This window comes from Cavenderia fasciculata (assembly GCF_000203815.1).
Source record: "Cavenderia fasciculata unplaced genomic scaffold Scf_EUAJFUG02HR96I-5, whole genome shotgun sequence".
Classification (NCBI taxonomy): Eukaryota; Evosea; class Eumycetozoa; order Acytosteliales; family Cavenderiaceae; genus Cavenderia; species Cavenderia fasciculata.
Window position 1 is genome coordinate 3,273,934 of NW_004457624.1, and position 24,872 is coordinate 3,298,805.

Below are 24,872 nucleotides of genomic sequence, written 5' to 3' on the forward strand. Positions count from 1 at the left end.
ACTTTAAAAGATCATCATCGCAGTGGTCAAAAAAAACCGGCAAATGTGGTCTCAATTTTGATTGTACAAAGGGGGATTATTTCGTGGTTTGGATGACACCCTTCTAAGATAATGAGTTCAACTCACTAGACTGATAATATTATACTACAAACAACTTAATGTTAATAGAATATTTGTTATACTTTCTATAATCCTATTCTTGATCCCAGAGTATTGGTTTGTTGATGCTATACTTGATGGTAATCAATGAATGAGCCATCATTTACATTGCCAGTTAGTTGGAAATGAAAGCAGCCCAGTGACTGGGTATAAATAAATATAAATATATTGATGAAAATAATTAAATCATTTTTTTATTTATTTAAATCATTTTTTTATTTATTTAAATTGAAGGTCTTCTTTCTTCGCAGTATGTTGCTTGACTAGACCTACGGAAATATAGTATGAAATTATAAACTTAATGATCAAATTCACTATGCTTTTCCATATCGTATTCTTTTGGGAGGATTCTTGGTTTGTTGCTATACTTGATCGTGATAATTGACGTCTCATCATCATCATCATCATTGTCAGCACTACTGGCATTGGCAATTAGTTGATAGGTTGTAATGATTTTATCTAATGCATGTGATACTTTCTTGATACTTCCTACCTCTGCACCATCATCTTCTCCCATTTTATCTTCTTCATCCTCTTCCTCCTCTTCAGATTCTTCTTTAACTTGCTTCTTCTTGCTTTGTGTCTTTCTGAGTTGGGGAACTTTAGCTTTGGGGTTGGCTTTGGATTTAGATTTTGGTTTAGGTTTGATTGGGTCTTTTTCAAGTCCTTTCAAAGTGACTTTTGTTAGTGCAGGTATACCTTTGACCAACGATGATCGGATATCTTCATTCCAAGCACCAAGTCTCAAATGTGTAACCACTTGATTGTCGGCCTCTGACAATGCTTCGAGTAGTGTGACTGTGGATTCATCATCTGATCCTCTGAACCCTAGATCGGTTATCTTTTTGTTCTTGGTTGAGATCATCTCGATTAACTCTTGTACTTGCTCTTCAGTGTCATAATAAAAGTTGATTTGAAGTGATCGCAACGATGGATGTGCAAAGATGGCCTTGTAGAGTGCTTTGTGTCCTTCACTACGATCAGACATTCGCAGAGACAGTTTGGTGAGGTTGGGATTGTTGGTCAGTACCTTGGCTATCAATGACAGATCGATTGGGCTGGCTCCACCATATACATTGAGTTTAAGAGAGACAAGGTCAGTGCACTTTGTCAGAGTTTTGAAGTGGTCAAACTCCATAATCTCACTGTCATAGCTGATGTGTGTCAGTTGACCGCTAGCCTCTTTGTTCTTTTTGGCGAGGAATGGAGTGAATTCTTCTTCCAATTCTCTGGGGTCACGGCCTTCACTACTGAAAACTGAAATGTCAACTGATACGATAGATGGACATTTGGCAAGTTGACCGTACACAGAGGTGAGACGACCGTCGATACCAACAAAGCAAGATTCTTGGTCAGCTTCAGCAGCAAAGTGGATTAGGTTCTTGGGAAGACACTCATTCTTTTCAAACAATGACAAACCGACATGATTGGTTTTGATGTGAGTGATGGTTGGACAATTGTGTAAGAGACGACATATTCTCTGTACCTTTGATTTCTTTTCATCATAGGTATCAACACCCCAGAGCAAGTAAGTAACATTCTTGGCAAGGTTCCAGTCTTCTTGTTGTTGATCTTTGGTTTTGGCAACAACGTCTTTTTTTCCTTTGGTTTTTGTTGATTTGACATCGGCTGGTGGGTTTGGGTCACTTGTCCCTGTACCTTGCATTCTTTCAAGAGTGTTTAGAAAAGGTTGGATGTTGTCTTCAGTGACGTGAATAGTTCTAGGTTGATTTGATATCAATTGAAACCATCTTTTACAAACATATTGTAATCCTTGAGTATTTGTTGGCAATGAAAAGACATTCCATTCCAACAAACATTCTCTAATGATTTGTGATTGTATTGTGTGTGGAATAGTTGTTGTCATATTGGTTGTGAGATATATAGATAAAATAATTATTTATTTTAAAAACCTTTTTTGATTGTTTGGGAATGGTATGAAAGCATTTTAACCTCGAGGTGGTTTAAAAGATAATCATCACAATGATCAAAAAAACATTTGGCGCCATCTGGCAAATGTGGTATCAATTTTGATTGGACATTGATGAATGGGGTGATTCCTCTGTATGGATTGAGTTTCGAGTAAACCCATAACACAATGATTAGATGGGGTATGGGTGGGGGATCAATCAAAATGAGAATAATGGGATCACACGTATACTGAGCAGTATTTCTGGTTTCTAAAATTGGGAAGCATTTGTATTTCAAATTTAAATAACATAACAAGAGGTTAAATAAAATTTGAATGTCGATTCATTTGTATTAAATAACAATATAATTTAAACTTCATTCTCATATCATGTATAACAAACATGAGCACAGCGTTTAGCTTTCATTATTGATCTCAGTAAAGAATGCGATATGAAGAAAAAACATGACTTTTTTTTATTTTTTAATTATTTTCAAAGCAGATCATTGATCATAAGATATTTCAATTATTGTTCATTAATATTATTATTCGTCAAGAAACTCGATTCTGAGCTCTGCTGAGGGTTGAGAGTTACGCTCAAACTCTAGGGCGTTCATGGACTGGTTACCTTCACGAGAGCTTGCCGTCCTCACCAGAGGCATCTTTGGAAGTGCGCCACGTGCTAATGGAAATGGCACCCTAAAGGAGAACTTGATGTCCTTATATTCTTGGAACCGCTTTGCACCATATCTTGCTTGATGACGGTCCAGGTTTTCTGATGGGTAACCGACCTTGACTAACATGGGGTTGGTCTGCATGTTGGCAGAGAACAATAGCGACATTCCTGGGAATGTTTGGAACACTAGGAGCACTACACGGTCGTAGACGACCAATTGGCACATTATCGGCACATTCAAAATTGGGTTGGCTCAGCAAAGATCTTTGCAACCACTTCGAGAGGTACGCAAACGATAGCACTTCGAGTCCATCTTTGCACATGGTAAAAGTATTTAATACCAACTTCCACTTTGAATTTTAATTACTTTATAATAATAGATACCCCAAACACCACCACCACAATTACACACAAATAACCCACAAACACCATCATATCACTCAAACAACCCTAACTTCCTACCTTGTAGGGAGATACTAACAAACACTTTTCTACTGGGCCCCCTATAAGAAACTATTTCATCTAGGCCCAAAGTTTCTTATCTACTCTAGTTTAGATTCATTGCCAGAGCTCAGAGTTTAATCATCTCTTTTATATAGTACTAGTATTACTTTGTTGCTTGATTCATTTTAATTGTAATTGTAACATTATAAAAGTACTATATAAATTAAATGATTAAACTTGGTAATCAATTCAAGATTGATTACACACCGTTAAAACAAACACATATATTTAAATATTAAAAAAGATAAATAGATAATTAAAGATCAATTAATAGTTTTATTTTATTTTATTTTATTCATCATACATTTCACGATCATATTCCTTTGGTATAACTAAAGGTTTGTTGATGTATCTTATAAGATGATTTGGTCAGAACTGGTCAATTGGTAGGTTGTTGTGCCAAGCTTGTCAGATGCAAGTGATATTTTCTTGATACATTTTAATTGTTTCTTTGGTGTCTTTTTAGATCGTAATAAAACTTGTATTGGGTCTTTGCGTGGTCCTTTGACTGTGACTCTTTTTAATGCTAAAGATCCAATAGTTTCCATACACTTGGTGATTGATGATTGAATGGCTGTATCCCACGCACCAATTCGAACGTGTGTAATCAGCTGATTGATACTAGACTCTGCTGACAATGCTTCAAATAAACTGACAATATTTTTAGAGTGGTATGCGTTGAATGCAAGATTGGTTATCTTTGTGTTCTTGGTTGGAAGCATCTTGATAAAATCGTCAACCTGGTCTTGTTCGGCATATTCAAAGTTGATTTGAAGTGATTGTAGTGATGGATGTGCAAAGATGGTGTCGTAGAGTACTTGGTGATCGGTACCCTCAATATTCAGTGATAGTTTGGTTAGGTTGGGGTTGGCAGTCAGTACCTCATTAATGAGTGACATATCGGATTTTGGATATGTATAGAGTTGGAGTGAGACAAGGTTGGTACATAGTGTCAGAGGTTTGAAGAATTGATCATCTTCTATCTCTCCTTTATATTTGATGTGTGTTAGTTGACTAGAAGAGGGGGATGAAGAGGGTGGGGAGGAGGAGGAGGAGGATTTCGATTTACATTTAGATTTAGATTTAGAATTTGATTTAATCTTGTTGTTGAGGAATGTATTGAATTCAGTTTCCAAACCTTTAGGGTCACGACCAAGACTACTGAAAATTTCAATGTCGATGGACACTAGTAATGGGCATTGAGCCAATTCACTGTACACTAACTTTAGACGGTATTCACTAAGCCGAGAGACATCGTCTGCCTGAGCAGCAAAGTGGACCAGGTTCTTGGGGAGACAACGTTTCTTTTCAAACAATGACAGACTCTGATGATTAGTCTTGATGTGTGTGATGGTTGGACAGTTGTGTAAGAGACGGCATATTCTCTCGACCTTTTGTTTCTTTTCTTTATAGGTATCTATATCCCATATCAGATAAGTAACATTCTTGGCAAGGTTCCAACAGTCATCTTGGTCTTGATCACTACCACCACCACTACGATCTGTACTTTGTTTTCCTTTGGTTTTTCTAGCAGAGGTAGTTAAAGTGTTTGTTGTTGTAGACATTCTTTCAAGACAAGTAAGAAATGGTTGAATATTACATTTGTCTTGATTGACTAGAATGGTTCTGGGTAGATGTGATATCAATTGAAACCATCTTTTACACACATATTGTAATCCGTAACTATTGGTTGGCAATGAAAAGACATTACATTCATTTAAGAATTCTCTAATGATTTGTGATTGTAATAAATGAGGTAATGACATTATGCTCGATTAAATAATTAAATTAGCACCAAAAGAATAATAAATCAAAATAAATAAAGATTCACCATTTTCTTGGTATTTATTATTTAAAAAAATTCAATATGCTCGTACTTCGAAATTAAATAGTTTGTATTGTCATCAACAAGTACTGTTATATTATTATTATTTATTTATAACGTTGTAATTTTCTTTCTCTCATTTTTTCAGACTCTCTTATTAACATTTTCTTTTTCACTATGATGACTGATGCTATGACGAGGGCAATGAATGCAGTGAGGCCAAGAACTACACCGACAATTATTTTCCATGAATCTGATTTGTCGCAATCTTGACTGCCTTGGTCGTAGTGCAACGGAGTGAAATCGATTGGATCAATGGTGCATTGCTGGCATTGAGGGAGGTTGATTCCAATGATGGCCGTTGATTCTTGGTCGTTCAATGGTGTCAGTGAAACCAGTTCTGTTTTGGAGTAGGTTGGGTGGCCATCCGACACTACGCGATCAACAAATCTACCATGGTATTGTACATTATCTCGTGCAATGCGAATGTACTGGATAGTTGGTGACAATTGGTTATTGGTAAAACTGTCTAATGGTTGCTCGTCACAATCAAAAATAAATGTTTGTTCTTTCGGAATGGTTGTCTTGAATAGAACCTTGAGTCTGGCCATATTAGATGAATATCTCCATCCCTCTATAGATACTGATAATCTAATCGAATTTGGATTTAAATCAAATGTTTCATTTATACCACCAATCAATTCAATTTTACTTGATTCTCTATTGTATGAAATAATAGATGTAACATTTAAATCTTTTGGAATTGTTGAGTTACTACTACTATTATTATTACTGTTGTCATCATCAAATACTAATGTATAGGATGAAGTTGTTGCGTTACTATTATTACTATTCATACTCCAATTATAATTTGAAATTAATAATTCCTTTTTTGCTGTTAAATTACTTTCAAAATCAATTTCTTGAATGGAATAGATTTCAAATTGAAAAGAACTCGATTCAAAATTAAAAGATATAATTGGTGATACATTATTAATATTTGGTGTATCAATTGAATTTAAAACTAAAAAATAGAAATATATATTAATATAAATAAATAAATAAATAAATTTAAAATGTATTTGTTGTTGTTGTTTTTGACATACATTTAGTTCTACAATTATCAATTGAATGATAATCAACATCACATTGACATTGTCCCATTTCATCACAATGTCCATTACCAAAACAATCATGGGTATCTTTTCGACATGATTCTTCATCATTATAAATAGGTGGTGTTGGATTAGAGAATAATATAGCATCGTTGACAATGACGGTTCGGGTATCAACTTGTATCTTGACAGATGCAATTCCTATAGTTGGTGTATTTTCTAGTTGACATTGAATCAATTGTTGTGAAGCAGTTGTTACATTACAACTAATTGTTTCATTGATCAATACTATAACTCCAGATTGATTAAATGGTCCAAAATCACCAAAAAATATCAATTGTTTGCTATCATTACCACTAGTAATTATAGATGATGATGATATTGTTGGATATGCTAAATATAAATATAAATAAATAAAATTAATAAATAAATAAAATATATGTATTTATATTTTTTAATTTAAACTTACGAATTAAACAATTATTATAAAATGATGGTGATGGACAAACACAAAAACCATCAAAGGAACATTGACCATTGTCGTGACAGTTGAATGTATCATTCATACATTTACTATAAGGGGTTGGAATAGTGTCGATTGAATATACATTGGAATAACTATCAACCTTGATCTTTACAATGACCAATGGTCCACCTTTAATATTCTCTTCAAGAGTACATTTGATTTGACTAAATGAAAATTCAGTCACTATACAACGGCTATCACCAAACACAGAGCTGAATGTAAGAGTTGACGGTGCTGATATCTGCGAGAATATCCCAGTTAATGTAAACACAGATCCATTCTTTACAATATTATCTGTAAATAAAACATTAAAAATTACTGGGTACCCTAGAAAATTGTAACAATAAAAATGAATTTAATTAATATATCTCTTTCTATCTATCTTTAAATTGATATATTTATCTCATACCTTGAATAAATTCAATAGAATTATTAGAGATTGAATAATATTCATTTTTAAAATGAATATTAACGATGCCAGGTTGAACTGGCATATTTGTTTCACAAATAAATGAGTCATTTGTAGTTGATACGACGGGACATGGGAATTGTTGTGTAACGGTTCCATTCACCACTTGGTCAATTGTCAAATAATGTGGTAGATAATCATTGTAAAATGCAAGGCTTAACAAGACAGCGGTGGAGGATGGCTTTTGGGAGATATCCAGGTCTCTAATGATGATATCTGTTTCGATCACCGATAGATTGTATATAGTGCTGCTGTGGGGTCTGATCGATACTGTTCTTGGGGGACCACCTTGTCGAGGCGTATTAGTAATATGCATCAACATTTGAGAATTTGCAATGACAACAATTAAAGCATACCCCTGCTCGATTGCACCATATCCAAGGTTTCTACCATAAATCATACCCAAGTTTGATTTAATTGGTATTAATGTTGAATTAAATTCTGCAGCTATAAAATAAAAAATAAAATAAATAAAAGATTTTCTTTTTTTTTTTTCTTTTTTTTTACATACTACAAACGAAATTGGGAGGTAGAGTTTGAGGATATATTTGAAACATGTATGGATTACCATAATAACACCAAAAACAATCGGGAATCGATACTAGTCCAGTATTATTGGCATACAAATAATTGGCACAAAATGATTCTGGGATTGATCCAGTTATACCAGGATTGTTATGAATGGTAAACATTGAAGATACAACCGGAGGAAACAATGTATTGAAATCAATTTGACCTTGAAGTTGATTATTTGAAAAATCTCTATTGAAAAAAAGAAATAAAAGGGTTAAACTACTAACTTTTGTTTTGTATTGGTTAGAATATACATACATTGATTTCATTGATTCAGGAAATGGTATATTTGGAATTGTTGTCAAAGTGCTGTTGGTCATTCCATAAAACTGCAAATAGGTAGGATATTGATTATATGAAACAATCGATGATGTAATATCATTCAAATTACTAAAATAGTAAAAATTATAATAGTAATATTAATATATAAGAGTAAATATATTATATATATTTTAAAAATACATACGCTCTTGCCAAATTTGGATAACTTTCAATGGTACTAGGAGTTAAAGTTGATTGTTTTCCTGAAATATACAATGATAAAAGTGAACTTGTATTTACTATTGACAATTTAAAACTATTACCGATTAATGTTCTAAAAGAGAGATTAAATATTTAAAGAGAAAAAGAAATATAATTAGATTAATTTAAATAACACTGTATTTCTTGATTATTATATTATATCTTTTTAAAAAGAAAGAAAGAAAGACCATACACTGTAGATAATACTTTTGAATTAAAAGTAATAGTAATTGGGGGACCAGTATAAATATTTCCTAATATATTATTATTCATAACACTTTAATATTAAAAAGAAAGAAAGAAATAAATAAATATTAATGTTCATTTTGTTTAAAACATTAATTGATATATATATAACATACAGATATCTTAAACGCGGAAATTTGGATGATTGTAAATCAAGATATTTTGGTTCGGTTGGTATTAATGATAATTGTAATTCTGTTAGATTGGGAATACCGATGGAAGAGTTTACAGTAACATGTTTTAAAGGTGATCCGAGAATGCTTAAATAAGCGAGGTTGGGATGTTGAATAAACCCAATTGGATTTTGAATAGTAGTCAATTGCTTATTATTGATTAATTGAAGTGTTGATAGATTTGGTATCATTGTTGGAAATGATGTTGGTATCATATCAATAGTTGGATCATTTGTAATACTAAATAAATACATATAATAACAAATTATTTTAGTATCATCATTCAATATTGATTATCTTTCTTCTAATTTATCTATACATACGCTATTTTAACTAGTTTTGGCATGTTTGTTAGTTTAGATAATATATTGATGCTTGGTATAGCAACTCTTGTAGATGCACCCAATGTAATCTCGAGTATGGTCAATGAATCAAATATAAGAGGCATTGTAGCGTTTGGCATTTCAACACCTTGAGATGTCTCTATTTTTAGGTTACTACAATACAATACAATCAGTTAGTCATTCAATCATTATCTTCTTTCTCTCTCTTAAACATACATTTGAATAACATCACCATTTGGAGAACAAATGATTTGAGGGTACCCATTGCACATTGTCGAGTCGAATGGAATCGATTGTACCCCATATTGATAACATAACCATTGAACTGCATTGACTATAATAATAATATTTAATACATAATATTAATACACTTATTATTAATAATGTCAATCGGGTGGATCAGATTTCAAGAACTCTTGTGCTTATTCTTTTTTAATTTATTTTTTGAAGAGTGCGTGAAGTTCACCTCTTCATCATCCTTCACTTTCTTTCATTGTTCATTACATACTGTCATTAGTACTTGTTGCACTAGTAATAAATGGAAGTGTAGTACATATAGACAAAAGAAATATCAGTGATAAACTTATAAATCTGTGGAATGATCGCAACAACATGTTGTTATATATTTCTATCTATCTATTTGTTGAATAATAATAATAATAATAATAATAATAATAATAATAATAATAATAATAATAATAATAATAATAATAATACAAGTGATGATCAGAACATGTTCTCAAGAGGTCAAGTTATACTAGAAGTATAATATGACAAGCGCGAAACTATAGCAGGGCAGAAGAAGAACTACTTGTTTCGTTGTGTTTAAACCCTTGCCATGTTATCTGAACCCTATGGGCCAAACCACTCATGCATCATTCGAAAATAGAATAATTTTCCGATCATAAACAATCACATGGTTTATTTATGGTAACACGCACACACATTGTGCAATGGATCATTGCATTAATAATAATAATAACAGAAGACCTATTCCTAAACAGAATCGATGAATTTTGGGAAAGATAATGTTGAATTCTCTCTTCTTTGGAATGGAAAAAGAAAATAAGATATATTTATATTTTTAATTAGACTATCACAATCCAATTAATATATGGAATGCTATATACAGAATATAATAATACATTTCATACTTTAATATCATTTTTTAAAAAAGAGGAATGAATTAATAGAATTTAATATTTGTTTGCAGTTAAATGGATAGAAATGTTGAACAATCAAAAGAGGGTAGATAAATGATTAGATTTTATATCATTTAAATATTATTATATTATATTATATTAATTTTTTGATTAAAATTTTATTTATTTATTTATTTATTTGTTTGGGTTTGCGTTATATATTATATTTATTTTTGAATATTCATTTTAGATTTATAGTATTCAATATTTTTGATGATTGTATCTTTAGTGATTTCACATTTAGAGATGTTGATAAGAGATAGTTGATTAGTGGTAAGTGAACAATCACCAAAGCCAATGTGGAAGAGAGGGAAGGTGGTGGTGTCGTGGAAGAAGAGTTTGATCTTGTTGCATGCTGCAAGATTCTTGGTTGAAAAGAGTAAGTTTCGCCATTGCACATAGTCGTTGATCTCTTGTAGAGGATACTTGGTGTTGATGACATGACATATATCGAGTAGACTATTCATCTTTCCGTCGACAGATGATGAGTCTTGGTTGATGATATGGAATATATTTGGTTCTTGGAGATCAGATGAAGAGGAAGAAGAAGAAGAAGACCAATACGGCTCATGGAGTGACAACTTGGCAGTTGCAAGAGACACCCAATCGATTGGTGATGTGTTGAGAGACCCTTCTCCACGTGCAAGGTTGAATGATGGATAGGCACCGAGCTCGAAAATGGCCTTGACGACAGTACTCAAGATATCATTGTCATTGTCAATACCTGTACGGGAGTCTGCGAAAATGGGACCGACACGCATGATGCTGGCTGGGATACCACGACGAGCTGCGTCGCGTACCAAGTACTCTGTGATAACCTTGGATTGGATGTACCCATTCATCTCGTTGAGATGGTCAAATGACGGGAACGAATGTTCGGTGATGGTCGAGTCCCGCTTGTCATTGAAAAAGACAGAGATGGATGAGATGTGAACAATACGTTTTTGGTAGTCTCCCAAGATCGACAGACGGATCAACTCTTTGGTGCAGTTAACATTGGTCACTTGAATCTCATCGTATGTCTCGAGGAAGTTAACGTTGGCACCATTAGACACAATCAAATCGACTTGATTGGCAAGTTGTGCGAATCTATCCTCTCCCAACCCCAACGACTTGTGTGACAGATCACCGACGAGTGCTACGACACGACTATCAAAGACACTCGAGTCGACGACCAAGTGTAGAGATTGGAGTTTGTTGGCTAAAAATTGGAGTGCACGTGTCTCGTCTGGTTGTGATCGAATGATACAGTAAATCTTGTCAACGCTATCACTTACAAGGTAACTATACAACAAATAGATACCCAAATAACCACTTGCACCAGTCAATAATACATTAATCTTTTCTGCACCATTATTATAGGATTTACACTTTTTCAAATTTGATGAGGGAGTAAGAGAACTATCCAACTTGGCTTCCTTTTGCCAAAACTCTATTGGTTTACCAATACTATTAGTTGTTGTATTCTTTACTTCAATCTTTTTAAGTATATCCTTTGACGATGATGCATTCGATGACGATGATGTAGTTGTAGTTGTAGTGGTTGTAGACTTTGCATTAATCTTTTGAATAATAGAATTAATTGAATTGGATGATAATTGGAGATGGGTAAAGAGGTTTTTGGTAAACTCTTGATCGAGCCAATTCTTTAGTTGAACGGTTAAGAGAGAGTCGATACCATAGTCCTTGAGACGGGTATCCATGTTTAGCTTGGATGGATGGATGGAAAGGAGTTCAGAGACAACTGCAACGACACGATCAGCTACGCTGTTTCCTCCACTCTTGGAGTCGGCGCCAGAGGATGCGCTGCTCTTGGTTTCAAGGTCAGTGTCTGGTGCGAGATGTTCGAGCTTGGGACGGATTTGTTGGCAGTATTCAAAGAGTGGACGGTATGCAAAGTTGGTTAGCATGACTTGGGAGGGCGACGCGGTGGCAGAGGTGCACGAGAGCACTCCACCGAGCCCACCGAGGATCTTGGCCAACGAGACGAGGTTGACCCCACGGCTCTTGAGGAACTGGGCAACTGACTTGTCCTTGGCAACCTCACCACCGGCATCGAGGGCACCCCAATTAATGGATGTGGCAGCGAGACCTTGTTGACGACGGAATTGGGCGAGTGAGTCGAGAACCAAGTTGGCGGATGTGTAACTAGCCTGGTTGGTGCTACCGAGCACAGACACGATCGAAGAAAAGAGAACAAAGTGTACAAGTGACCAACCCAACTCTAACCCCAAACTGTGGAGGTTGACGGCACCGACAGTCTTTGGCTCGTGGGTAGCGTCGATAGTCTTTTGGGAGATATCGTCTACTTGACAGTAATCATAGATGGTGGCAAAATGGATGACACTCTTGACTGGTGCAATGGATGGGTCGGCTGCATAGATTGCTTGAACGGTCGATCGCAAACTATCAAGTCTGGAGACATCACACGAACGGTATGTAATAGACACTCCTTTACCACCATTCTTTTGTTTTTGTTGGTTGATTAATAATTGTAACTCCCATTTTAGTGCACTACGTGACAATACAATAACATGTTTTAGAGTATCTGGTGCATGCTCGAGAATCCAACGAAGAATGAGTACTGCAATACCTGTTTGACCGGTAATCAACAAAGTGTCTTGTAATCCATCGATAGAATAATTTGGTTTGACAACAATCTGCTTGTGTTGTTGTACGAGTGGTGCAGCTATGTCCTTGTCAAACTCGCTAAAGTCGACTACAATCTTTCCAACATGTTTACGTTCATTGATGTATTCAATAGCACGTTTAGTGTCGACAACTGGGAATGACTCGACTGGAATAGAGTCGAGTAGACCCTTGCTAATAGCTTCAAACACTTCGACCAAAATACCATTGACAATATTTGGGCTATAGGCAATAGCACGTTCAAGATCAATGGTTTGGTAACCAACGTGATACTTGAATACTTCAATATCGATATTATCATTTTCCATTAATTGAGTGACTGAAAGATCCATGATACGACCAATGGGAGACAAGGAATCAAAGTTTGGTTTTAAAAAGTCTCCACTTAGAGTATTTAGTACCAAATCAACACCTTCCTTTGTACCAGGGAATGTACGTAGTTGGTCAGCATACCCCTTTCCAACAACGTTGTTGGCGGTTGATAGAACGGCAGTCAAGAGTGAACCGTAACGGTCGTGTAGAATTTGGACCTTATCACCGGTTAGTGATCCACCAGAGGTTGCAAACACTGGCCCAGTATGTTTCTTGTACTTTAAAAGGTTCAATGCTGCAATACCAACACCACCGGTTGCCGAATGGATGAGGATAGACTCTTGTGATGGAATGAAATGACCAATATGGAATATACTGTAATAGGCAGTAGCATAGACCACTGGGATGGCAGCAGCTTCAACAAACGATATATTGGATGGTTTCTTGACGATACGATCTTGACTAGTAATAGTGTGACTAGAGAATGAATGGCTAGAGAACCCAACCACCTCATCTCCAACAACAAAGTTGGTCACCTTGCTACCAACACGACTTACAATACCAGAACATTCAAGACCAAATGGTGGATTGTAAATATCACCCTTGCTAAAGATTTCTTGTGGTAACAGACCACGATAGAAAAGATTGTCTTTGTAGTTTAGACCAGTTGCCATAACTTTAATCTCTACTTGGTTGTCTCCGAGAATGTTCTCACGTGGATGTGGAGCATAATTCAAGTTACTATCCAATTTGAATACGATGTTGTTTGGGTTACTCTCTACCGAACTCTTGTGTGACAACCATTGTGGAACACGTTGGTATCTTTGGACAAGGGTGACAAAGGTACTGTCACTGGTACCACTACGAAGAACAAATTCCTTTTCACCAAGTGATTCCACTTGGTCCAATAGATTCAACAAATCTTTAATTTGAATGGTTGACAATGTTTGTTGGTCGACATCAATTGAACAGGTGTCGAGGATATGTTGTTGTTCGAGGAAATAACGGTAAATGCCAACCAATGAAGATGATAAATAGTTTGTTGCTTCCTTTTGTGCATTCAATGTAAGTAACAATAACTTGGTCTTGTTGGCTTGGCTCTTTAACATTAATTGATTCACCTTTACAAATTCATAGGTATGTCTACGATAAGTTTCAACTGTCATTTGTTCCAATCCAACAAATACTACTACATTTTCACCTTGTTCAATAAGACCGACAAATTGTTCTTGTTTGTTGTTGTCTTGACTGTCTAAAAGATCAGTTGAATCAAATGTATGAACTTGGTCAAACTTGGAATTGGCTTGTGAAATGAAATCTTGTACTTTTTCAGATTGTTTGGTAATGATAAAGATGATCTTGTCAATTGAAGAGGACGACGAAGATGATGAAGATGACAATGATAGACTCTTGACAATTCCATGTTTTTGACCGACGATTAATGATGGATGGTGTGGTTGTGATTGGTAAAAGGTGACTGTTTCAAATCCACCTCTAGCGCTCAACAATCTACTCCATTCACCACCACCAAGAGTACTGGCATCGTTGTTGACACGGTCTTGGTCTTGTCCAAAATTGTCATACACAATCTTTGGATAGTTGCCAGCGACCAAATCAAAGATAACAGACTCTTTGGGTGGTTCCAAAGCAATCAATTGTCCCTTTGGTAAAAGAACCTTGTTGATTTGTTGTGACAACTTTCCAGCATTGGCATTGGCAGTAAAAGCAAACGATGAAATGACAAAGTCAAATGAACAAGTTAAAAGATTTTGTTCAATGAAATCTTCTTCAAGTGATAATGTGGTTCGGTATTTGATGACTAGATTATCAGGTAGATCAGGAATGACCTTTTTGATTGATTGTTCGAGGATTGACTTGGTTTCACTTGATACTACAATGGTATAGTCAATGGTTGATTCAGACTTGGTTTCACGAATCAATGAGGCGATTTGTTTGATAAGAGAAATGGTAATACTACGTTTCTTGTCATCTTCAATACCAATATCCAACAATCTAACTACTCTTGGAGACTGTAGTAATGATACAAATGTTGATTTAAAGTGTTGAACCAATACACTTTCAACTTCCTTGCTACTAGCCAAAAGATAAAACAATGATTCCAACAAACTGTATCCATCGTCAACTTGTTCTTGGGTTCTTTGGACATTGTCAACAGCAGCTGCATCGGCAGCATTGGATACTTGTGGAATGAATGATTTTATAGATTTGGTAACCAATTTCAAGTCTCTAACATTTGATGGATACTTGGTAGACAACTCTGCTTTTAACTTTTCAACAGAAGATTGTGATTGATCAGTTGATACTTTGGTTTCCTTGGCAATATTCAATAATCTTTCCAATACCTTTGACTGACCAGACAAATCATTTGATGACTCGTCCAATTGATTAACCAATAATGAAATATATTGATTTAATCTTATGTCTTCTTCAAGTGTTAGTGGAGCAACATGATTGTTTAGTTGAAGGATTGGAGTTGACAAGACTGATTGTTTGGATTGCCAAATTGGTTTGTACAACTCTTTGGATGGATGTTTCACAGTGACAGTTCTCTTTACCTTGGTCAATGATGTTGAAACGACACGGCCGATTGATAAGAGTAATGTACCATCTTCTAGGATCATATCAATTGAACCATGACTAGAATTACCAGCAATCTTTGTTGACTTGCTATAGACATAGACTTTTTGTGGACGACTGTTGGAATCGGGAACAGATGAAGAGTAAAACTTTAAATTTTCCAATCTTTCAAATACCAATTCTTGTGGCCCATCCATCAAAGCCAATAGACCGTGTAGACAACAATCCAATATACTAGCATTCAATAGTCTGTCCTTGTCAAACTTGGAAGTTGGATGCATTTCCAATTGTGAAAGAGAACAATCTAGACCAAAAGAGAATGAAGAGATACGTTGGAAAGTTGGACCGTATGGAAGACCAAGAGTTTGTAGTTTACCGTATACTTCGTCTTTGGACAATGTGGCGAGTTGACATGTTTGTTTGATCGATTCTAAATCAACTTTTGGTGGTGTACTTGGAGAGTAGGTGGAGATTCTACCATGAGCTGATTTGGTCCATTTCTCGGTTTGGTTACCATCACAAAATGTAAATTCAACCTTGAATTCATTCTTGGAGTTTTGAATGATACTAGTTTGGAGATGATGCAAGACACCTTCTGTCAAAAAGAATGGAGTGTTGAATTCAAGGTTGTGGATGGCTACGTCAAGGCCAGCATGACTTGAAAGGATATTATCGATATATCCAGAACCTGGGAATAGGAATTTACCCTTGACCTTGTGACCCTTTAAGAATTGGTATGATTCAGCATTTACATTGATTAATGCTTCGTAAACTGAACTACCAGAGTTGAGAGGATGACCTAGAATGGAAGAGGTTGGACCACGGAGACGGATCTTTTGGGAGACGAGTGGTTCATCCCAATACAATTCAGTGTCCCATTGGTATCTTGGGATAGATGTGGTACGTTCCTTGTAAGAGACGATATCTTCGTGTTGGAATTGTTGACCAAAATCAATGTTTAGACCATGACAATAGAGTTCACCAAGAGCACCATGGAAACTCTCCAATTCATTCTTTTTTCTATTTAATGGTGATAGAACCAGTGGGGTAAATGGTGTGGCAGCTGATTCGTCATCGTTGGATACAGTTGGAGTCAACTTTTTAATGTAAAAGGCAAGTGTACTATGTGGAGCAATTTCCAAAAACACTGGTGACATTCCCAATTGATTGTCACTGATATAAGTAAAGATATTGGCAATGGCTTTGGTAAAAGCAACTGGTTCACGAAGATTGTCATAGATGTATTGGATACTATATTCTTGTTTGGTCTTTAGTAAACCACCATGAATAGTTGAAAAGAATGGAATCATTTCACCGTCGGTGTATTCCAAATCTATAAGTGGAGAATCAAACAATTGTTGTTTAATCTTTTCTTGATGTGATGAATGGAATGAACATGGAGTGGTAAGGAATGCAGTAAACACATTTGATTCCTTCATATCCTCTGCAGCCACTTGTAAATCACTCTCTACACCAGTAATAACAATGGAATCATTACTATTGTAACAAGCAATCTCCAAAGTTGGATACTTGGGTGCATAGTCTGTATTGTATTGTTCGGCACTAATACCAATACTCAACATCTTGCCACTACCAATTGTCAAGTTTTGTAAAGTTGATCTATAATATACAATCTTGGCTGCACATTCAAGTGATATAATATTTGCATAATATGCTGCTGTTACTTCTCCAAAACTAAAATAAGATAGAAATTAAGGTAAGTAAATAATAATTAATTAATTTTATATTTTTTGTTTTTTTTTTATATATTTCTTTACCTATGACCAATAACAATACTAGGTTTAATATTCCATTGTTTATATAATTCAGTTAGACCAAATTGTAATAAAAAGATACTTGGTTGAGCCAATTTTGGATGATGAAGTTCTGGTGAATTGTCAGATGGAAGAGATTGGAGTTGGGCAAGGATAGAGTAGCCGAAATAAGTTTTGAGGAGGTCATCGGCACGATCAACAGCTTGTTTAAATACTGGTTGTGAATGGTAAAGAACCTGACCCATTCCTTTCCATTGTGGACCTTGACCACAAAAGACGAAAACAACTGGAATCTTTGGTTGGATACCGAGAGCGGCAATGTTGGAAGTTAACGACTTGTTGACAGAGTATGATTTCTTTTGAGAAACCAATTCCTCCCAACTATTGGCAACAATAATCTTTCTCGATGCAATGATATTAGCTTTGGTAAATACTTGATATTTGGCAAAATCATTCAATTCGACTCTATTGACATTATTCACAATCGAATTTACATATTTATCCAAAGATAATTTTGAATTTGCTGAAAATGGAATAACTAATGATGATGATGAAGGATAAGAAGAGTTGGTATTATTATTATTGTCACTCTTGTACTCTTCCATAATAAGATGACAATTTGAACCACCTAAACCAAATGAACCAACTCCCATTCTAATTAATTTATCGGTTGGGAATGATTCATTTTCAGTGACAACTTTAATATTCCATTCATTTAATTTAATCTTTGGATTGACTTTGTTGAAATGAATGTTTGGAGCCAATTGACGATTCTTTAACATTAGACAACATTTGATTAAAGAGGCGACACCAGCAGCTGATTCTAGATGACCAATGTTGGATTTGACTGAACCAATATGTAATGGTTCGCTTGGTGAATGGTTTTGTGCAAAGATGGTGGAAAGAGCCTCGACTTCAACTGGATCACCTACAGGGGTACCAGTTCCATGGGCTTCAAAGTAAAAGACATCTTTGGCATCGACTCGTGAATTGTTTAATGCATGGACAATGTTTTCAGCTTGGGCATGACTACTTGGAGCTGTAATGGTTGTCTTGTTGTTGGAACCATCAACATTACTACTACCACCCTTTAATACACAATAGATACGGTCTCCATCTTCTATAGCCTTGTCCAACCGTTTCAAAATGACCAAACCAGCACCTTCACTACGAACAAAACCATCGGCTCCTTCATCAAAACTACTACATCTACCTTTATGACTCAACATGTTTAATGATGAAAAGTTGATTGTAATAGTTGGGTCATATAATGCATTTACTCCTCCTGCTACTGCCATATCACAATCTCCTGATCTAATTCCTAAAAAAAAAACAAAAAAAAAAAAAAAAAAAAAAAGTAAAGTAAAAAAAATATTTATATTAATTTTTTTAGTTTTAGTTTTACCTTGCATTCCCAAGAAAATAGCATTAAGAGATGAACTACAAGCAGTATCAAGAGTGATTGATGGACCACGAAGATCAAAACAAAAGGAGAGACGATTAGAGTAGAAACAGTTACCGTTTCCGGTGACAAGATAAGGTGACATGTCCAATATATCACGATGTTGTTGTTTTTGATAATCTTGATTCATTAGACCAAGATAGACACCAGTTTTGGAACCACGAATCTTTTGAGGTTGAATGTGAGCATCTTCCAATGCTTCCCACATGCAAGTTTGTAATACTCTTTGTTGAGGATCCAAGTATGTAGTTTCCTTTGGCGAGATACCAAAAAAGAGTGGATCAAAGCGTTTCCACTCATCCTCTTCTATAAAACCACCATATTTGTTTGAAATGAAACCTTGGTCATAGAATGATGGTGAGTATCTCTCCTTTGGTGCCTCTGATATTCCATCCTTTTTATTAATTAAATGATCCCAAAATTCATCTGGTGTTTTTGATCCTCCTGGGAATCTAAGTCCAATACCTATAATTGCAATATCCATAATAAATTATTTCTAAAAAAAAAAATACAATATTATTAATAAATCAAAAAAACAAAAAAAAAGAAGATTAAATATATATATATATAACATACAAAAAAAAAAGCGTTTGTTGTTTTTGGTGGGTAAAATTGGTTGATGTTGGTTGATGTTGTTGTGGTTGATGTTTTCAAATCTTTAAAAACAAAAAAAGTATGTATAGATAAATGAAATAATATTGTTATATATATATATATTTTTTAAAAATCTCTTAACAAAACTCTTTAAAGATATAATAATTTTTTTTTTTTTTCAAAAAGAGTGTGTGTATCTAATAAATTAACAATGTTTGTTTGTTTGTTTCACTTTATATAGAAATAAAAGATAATATGGGAAAAAGAAAAAGATTAATCACAACAATAAAGGAATGAACTGTGGGAGACGTGTCCCAACCAACAACACTGGAGGAGTGTTTGATAGTGTTCGGATCTCCCATGGGAGGAGGAAAAAAAAAAAAAAACAAATAAAAATAATCATATAAAGGAACCTCCTTCAAAGGGTAGTAGGGACTAGAGACAATTCCCTTGTTCATCTTTGGCCCTTCTACTACTTTTGCCATAACCTTTACGAAAAAGGTGTAGTGGTATCCAATGGCACCTTTTAACAATTTAAACCTTTATTGGGGGGTTGTAGTCAGTTCCGTTGAAAATGGTAGGGGATTAACATAAAACCCATTGCGATCCCCATCGTCATTATAGAGAAGCAGACGAATACAAGATTATCAAAAAGATATTTTGATTAAAAAAATATAAAAAAAACGAGTATTTTTGGGAACTTGCAAAGAGGAAAAATAATATTTTCAAATTTGTTTTTTTCAAAATTCCCAAAAGAGAGAAAGGGAATTTTGATTAATTAAATTTTGGTATTCCCGTTTTAGAGAGATAAATCTAAAAAACTCAAATAGAGAGAAGTAAATTGAACTTTTCTACCCAACCAAAATGATATTAATAAATTGTTTTTAATAAATTATTATCGCTCTTTTGGATAATTGTGAATTTATTTTTGATTAGATTAGATTAAATCTTTTTGTTTTTCCTTTTTTAATAGGTATTTGACATTAACATTAATTCTGATGGATTTATATCACTTTTTAATCTATTGAAACAATAAAGAGAGAGAGAGATAGTAAGGGGGGTAGGGGTAGGGGGATATTTGTTTTTATTTGTTTTTATAATATAATAAAAAAAAAGGTTTGAATTATTATTTAAATCAAATACTATATAGATTATTATTATTTTGATTATTTTGATTATTTTTTGTTATTGTTGTTTTTTTAATCTTCTTATTTATATATTTTATAAAATATTTACGATAATTTGTTTTGAATTTGACGATGTATTTGAACCAAGAAATCAACATAGGAAACTGAATCAATTCCCTTGTCTTCGTACAATTGTGAACGGATTACAGAGTTTAGATATTCGTTTTGTGGTACAATTTGGATTTCCTTGCTAGCACAAAGTCCTCTTAATCTAATGACTTCCTTTATAATATTTTCAACCTTTTGATGTAATTCATTTTCTGATGAAATATTTGATTTATATAATTCATACAACTAAATAATAAAAAAGTAAAAGTAAGTATATTATAAAAAATATTTTTTTTTCTATTTTTTCTATTTTCTATTTTTTTTTTACCTTTGAAGAATTTAAACCATTAATATTATCAACATTGAATAAATCTTGAAGAATTGAAGGATTAACCATTGATTGAACCCAGAGATAGATATTTCTACCATCTTCAATAACATAGACACCATCTTGTTGAATGATTTCAGTACTTAGACGAACAAAGTGAGGAAGGTTGACAATGTTGTATTGAGGGTTGACGAGCCCGAGATCTCCGTGGAGATTGTGGACTGGGTAGGCGCGAGGATAGATGAGAGGGATAATCTTTGATGGAGGGAGTGAAGCATAGAGGTTCATGTAGGCGAAACGATGATCTGGGTTAATGTCGGTTGAAATGCGGTATGGAGCAGTCTTCATCATCGAGAGGATATAGATGGGTAGCAACTTGAAGCATTCGGGGAGGATGAGTTGAGTGCTCGACTTGTCAGCGGCACAGTGCTTGCGGTAGGCAGCCAAGACGTCGACGGCACGTTCAATGGATAGTGTACGAACTTGGCTCGGGCCAGTAGTGATAATGTCACGTGCAGCTAGACGTGCATAATAGGCAAGTGTAGCGTCGAGATCAGTATCCTTAAAGTAGCTAGTGAAACCAGTCTCAACATTGAGACGCAAGTTGAGTACACGTACACGCAAGTCGCCACGCATGGTACGATACATCATGGCAAATTGAATGTATGCCTTGGTCTTTGCCTTTAGCTTGTCGTCGTATTTCAAGACGACAGTCATTGACTTTTCCGATGTGATACCGGCAATGGTCACTTCACCACCGGCACTACCTTCTTCTTGGACGTTTCCGTGGAAACCGGCAACTGTCAAACCTCTGCTACAACGCACACGGATCTTGCAGTCGTATCCATAGGTGGCAGTGACAGCTTGGACAATATCGCTACGCAACTGGTCGGCAACGACACTTGTAAAGTTGGGGTAGTAGTAGATTTGGCCACCGGTAGCAGTGACGAGTTGACCAGTCGTTGGCAACTCGCAAGTCTCGCATGGCAACACAAACATGTCTACCACAATGTGATGTGTAGTGCAATACATGGATAGTGGCTTGTAAAAGCTGTTCCAGGCGGCACCTGGCACCAAAGTACGTTCGTTTTTGGCTTCACGCTTGGTTACCTGGCCAGGTTGTCCCTTTGGCATGTTGGTACTAAAAGTAAACAAACGACCACCACACTTTTCCAAAGCAAAAGATGCCGATTGTACAGCAGCACCAAATGCAAACTCTCGTTGTGGAGCAGCTGGATACTTGAAAAAGTTGGTAATATTGTTGAAAAAGTAGTCTACCAAATGTTTAGACTCTTGATAATCAATCAAAAATCCATCTTGCACTGGTACAAATACAGAGTTTTTGGCAACAACCTTCATTTGTGGTTGACTATATGTTTTCTTGAAACTCCAAAAATGTACCTCTGTATCATATGTAATAATACCAATTTTATTTGGTATATTATCACTCATTTCATTTAATATTTTTCTATAAACAAAAAAAAACAAAATTAGTAATAGAGAAAATAAATATTTTTTCCTTTTTTTGTTTTTTTCTATTTTTTCATACTTTATACTATCAATAATAACAAATAAAATACCAGTAGAGATTGTATGAGTTGAAACTTCGATAATGAAAATATAGGCAGGAGGAGGTGGAGCGATATTATCTTTGGCAAGTTTTGGATCGGCCTTGGGGTCAACAACTGGACGAGTTACAAATTCGTAGGAACCATGTTTGAGTTCTGGACGTTGATCAAAATCGGTACGTTGACCATTTGGAAGGGTGGCAGAAAAGTATTCTTGTGGTACATCGTTTTCATAGTCGCAAAGCTTACAGGCAAAGAACTTTCCATTGTTGAGGAATACAGCGTTTGGATTAATGTAGGCATGACAACGACTGCAACGAACTGGACCATTGACACCGTGATCAATGACTGGTACGGTCGATGCCAATGGAGTAATGTGGATTGCCAATGGAAGTGAAGAAGCGCTCAAAACATCATCAGACTCTGGGATGGTATACATTGTCGAACGCATAAATAGAGGTGTACTGTTTTGTTGATCCACCAAATATTGTTGAACAGATGATGGTGGTGGCATATCACCAGATGCAGAATTCCAAACAAATCCCTTAAATTGATCAAGTACAGTTGCTGGATTTGGTACTTGTGACATGTTTATACGATTATCTGCTTGTGCATTTTGTCCTTGTTGAGGTTGAGGTTGAACCATACCTGCTTGTGGTGGTAAATTATTATTTAATGATAAACCTCCAATATTTGGTAATTGTTGTTGTTGTTGAGAGTATTGTGGTGTTGATGTTTGATATGATCCTTGTTGAGGTGGATATTGACCTTGTTGACCTTGTTGTTGTTGTGGATATCCTTGTGTTGGTTGTTGTTGTTGATATGGTGATCCACGGTATTGACCTTGTTGACCTTGTTGACCTTGTGGTTGTGGGTATCCATATGGATGAGAAGTTGGTGGTCCTTGTTGGAACTGTTGTTGTTGATTAGTTGGTGGACCTTGGTTAAATTGTTGTTGATTGGTTGGTGGACCCTGTTGGAATTGTTGTTGGTTAGTTGGTGGACCTTGGTTGTATGGAGAGTATTGTTGAGGGGGTGGACCTTGTTGGAATTGTTGTTGATTGGTTGGTGGGCCTTGGTTAAATTGTTGTTGTTGTTGATTAGTTGGTGGACCTTGAGTATATCCTGGGTACCCTCCTTGTTGTTGTGGAGCTGGTGATACTTGATGTGCAATTGGTTGTGGTGGCTGATTGAATGGTGGATATTGTTGTGGTGGAGGTGGTGAAACGTGTGTAACAGGTGCAACAGCAACAGGAGGGGCAACAGGAGGAGCTCCCATCATTTGTACTGGTTGAGGTGATACTTGTGGATATCCAGTATTAGTTGGTTGTGGTGGAGGAGATGCTATAGTTGTAGTGGTTGGTGGTGGGATGGTATGCATTGGAGGAGGAACGACCGATGAAATACCTGTTGGTGGTGGAGGAGCATTCATATTCATTCCAGTTGGTGGTGGTGGTACCATACCTGGTGAGAATCCCATTGGAGGAGGGACAAATGGAGCACCTGTGAATCCAGTAGGTGGTGGAAATACACCTGGTGCACCTGGTGGTGGCACAAAAGGTAATCCCATTGGAGGTGGAGGAATAAATCCTACTGGTGGTTGGAATGGTGGTGGTGGTCCTCCCATCATCGTTGGTGGTCCTTGTTGTTGTTGTTGTTGTTGATTTGACATTTTATTTATCTCTATATCTGATATATCTATCTATCTATCTATCTATCGAGTTTAGTGTAGGATAGGTGATACTATAGTATTGTGTACTTTTTGTGTTATTATCCTCTATACTGACTTGACTGATGACTGATAATACACTGATTGTATACAAATACCTTTGTCTCTCTCCTCTCTTCTCTCTCTCTTGAACTATAATTAAAATTAAGAAGAAGTAAGTTCAACTCACTTTGTAGTGTGTCCCACTGCATTGTCACCCTTTTTCTTTTTTTTTTTTTTATTATTTTTTTTCATCATCTTGTTTGTGAGTCAAAGGTGGAGGATCAAGCACCTCTACTTGATAGAACAAACTATCTATTTATATTAATAATAATAAATATCAACTCGTATTTGATGAATCATCAAGTTGTTTGCACAATTATAATCATACCATACAGTC

General features: G+C 35.4%; 5 protein-coding genes across 5 annotated transcripts; all 5 read right to left on the reverse strand.

Annotated features, from left to right (window-relative positions):
* Nucleotides 1-457: 457 nt before the first annotated feature.
* DFA_12316 (uncharacterized protein) lies at nt 458-2,026 on the reverse strand (the record flags this gene model as incomplete). Its single annotated transcript, XM_004366003.1, has 1 exon — nt 458-2,026. One exon carries the CDS (start codon nt 2,024-2,026, stop codon nt 458-460), a length of 1,569 nt encoding a protein of 522 aa, XP_004366060.1.
* Nucleotides 2,027-2,981: 955 nt separating this feature from the next.
* DFA_12317 (uncharacterized protein) lies at nt 2,982-5,014 on the reverse strand (the record flags this gene model as incomplete). Its single annotated transcript, XM_004366004.1, has 5 exons — nt 2,982-3,094; nt 3,207-3,247; nt 3,553-3,580; nt 3,685-4,236; nt 4,387-5,014. 5 exons carry the CDS (start codon nt 5,012-5,014, stop codon nt 2,982-2,984), a joined length of 1,362 nt encoding a protein of 453 aa, XP_004366061.1.
* A 166-nt stretch (nt 5,015-5,180) lies between these two features.
* Nucleotides 5,181-10,206, reverse strand: DFA_12318 (Tenascin; the record flags this gene model as incomplete). Its single annotated transcript, XM_004366005.1, has 13 exons — nt 5,181-6,097; nt 6,180-6,581; nt 6,658-7,008; nt 7,124-7,630; nt 7,695-7,945; nt 8,015-8,146; nt 8,223-8,351; nt 8,472-8,555; nt 8,641-8,937; nt 9,021-9,194; nt 9,258-9,375; nt 9,550-9,569; nt 10,196-10,206. 13 exons carry the CDS (start codon nt 10,204-10,206, stop codon nt 5,181-5,183), a joined length of 3,393 nt encoding a protein of 1,130 aa, XP_004366062.1.
* Nucleotides 10,207-10,410: 204 nt separating this feature from the next.
* pks16 (putative fatty acid synthase) lies at nt 10,411-19,523 on the reverse strand (the record flags this gene model as incomplete). Its single annotated transcript, XM_004366006.1, has 3 exons — nt 10,411-17,497; nt 17,581-18,898; nt 18,983-19,523. The coding sequence occupies 3 exons, from the start codon at nt 19,521-19,523 to the stop codon at nt 10,411-10,413; spliced, it is 8,946 nt and encodes a 2,981-aa protein (XP_004366063.1).
* Nucleotides 19,524-20,599: 1,076 nt separating this feature from the next.
* On the reverse strand, nt 20,600-24,436 carry sec24l (putative transport protein; the record flags this gene model as incomplete). The annotated part of the gene is made up of 4 exons (XM_004366007.1): nt 20,600-20,654; nt 20,870-21,114; nt 21,197-22,664; nt 22,746-24,436. 4 exons carry the CDS (start codon nt 24,434-24,436, stop codon nt 20,600-20,602), a joined length of 3,459 nt encoding a protein of 1,152 aa, XP_004366064.1.
* Between the last annotated feature and the right edge of the window lie 436 nt (nt 24,437-24,872).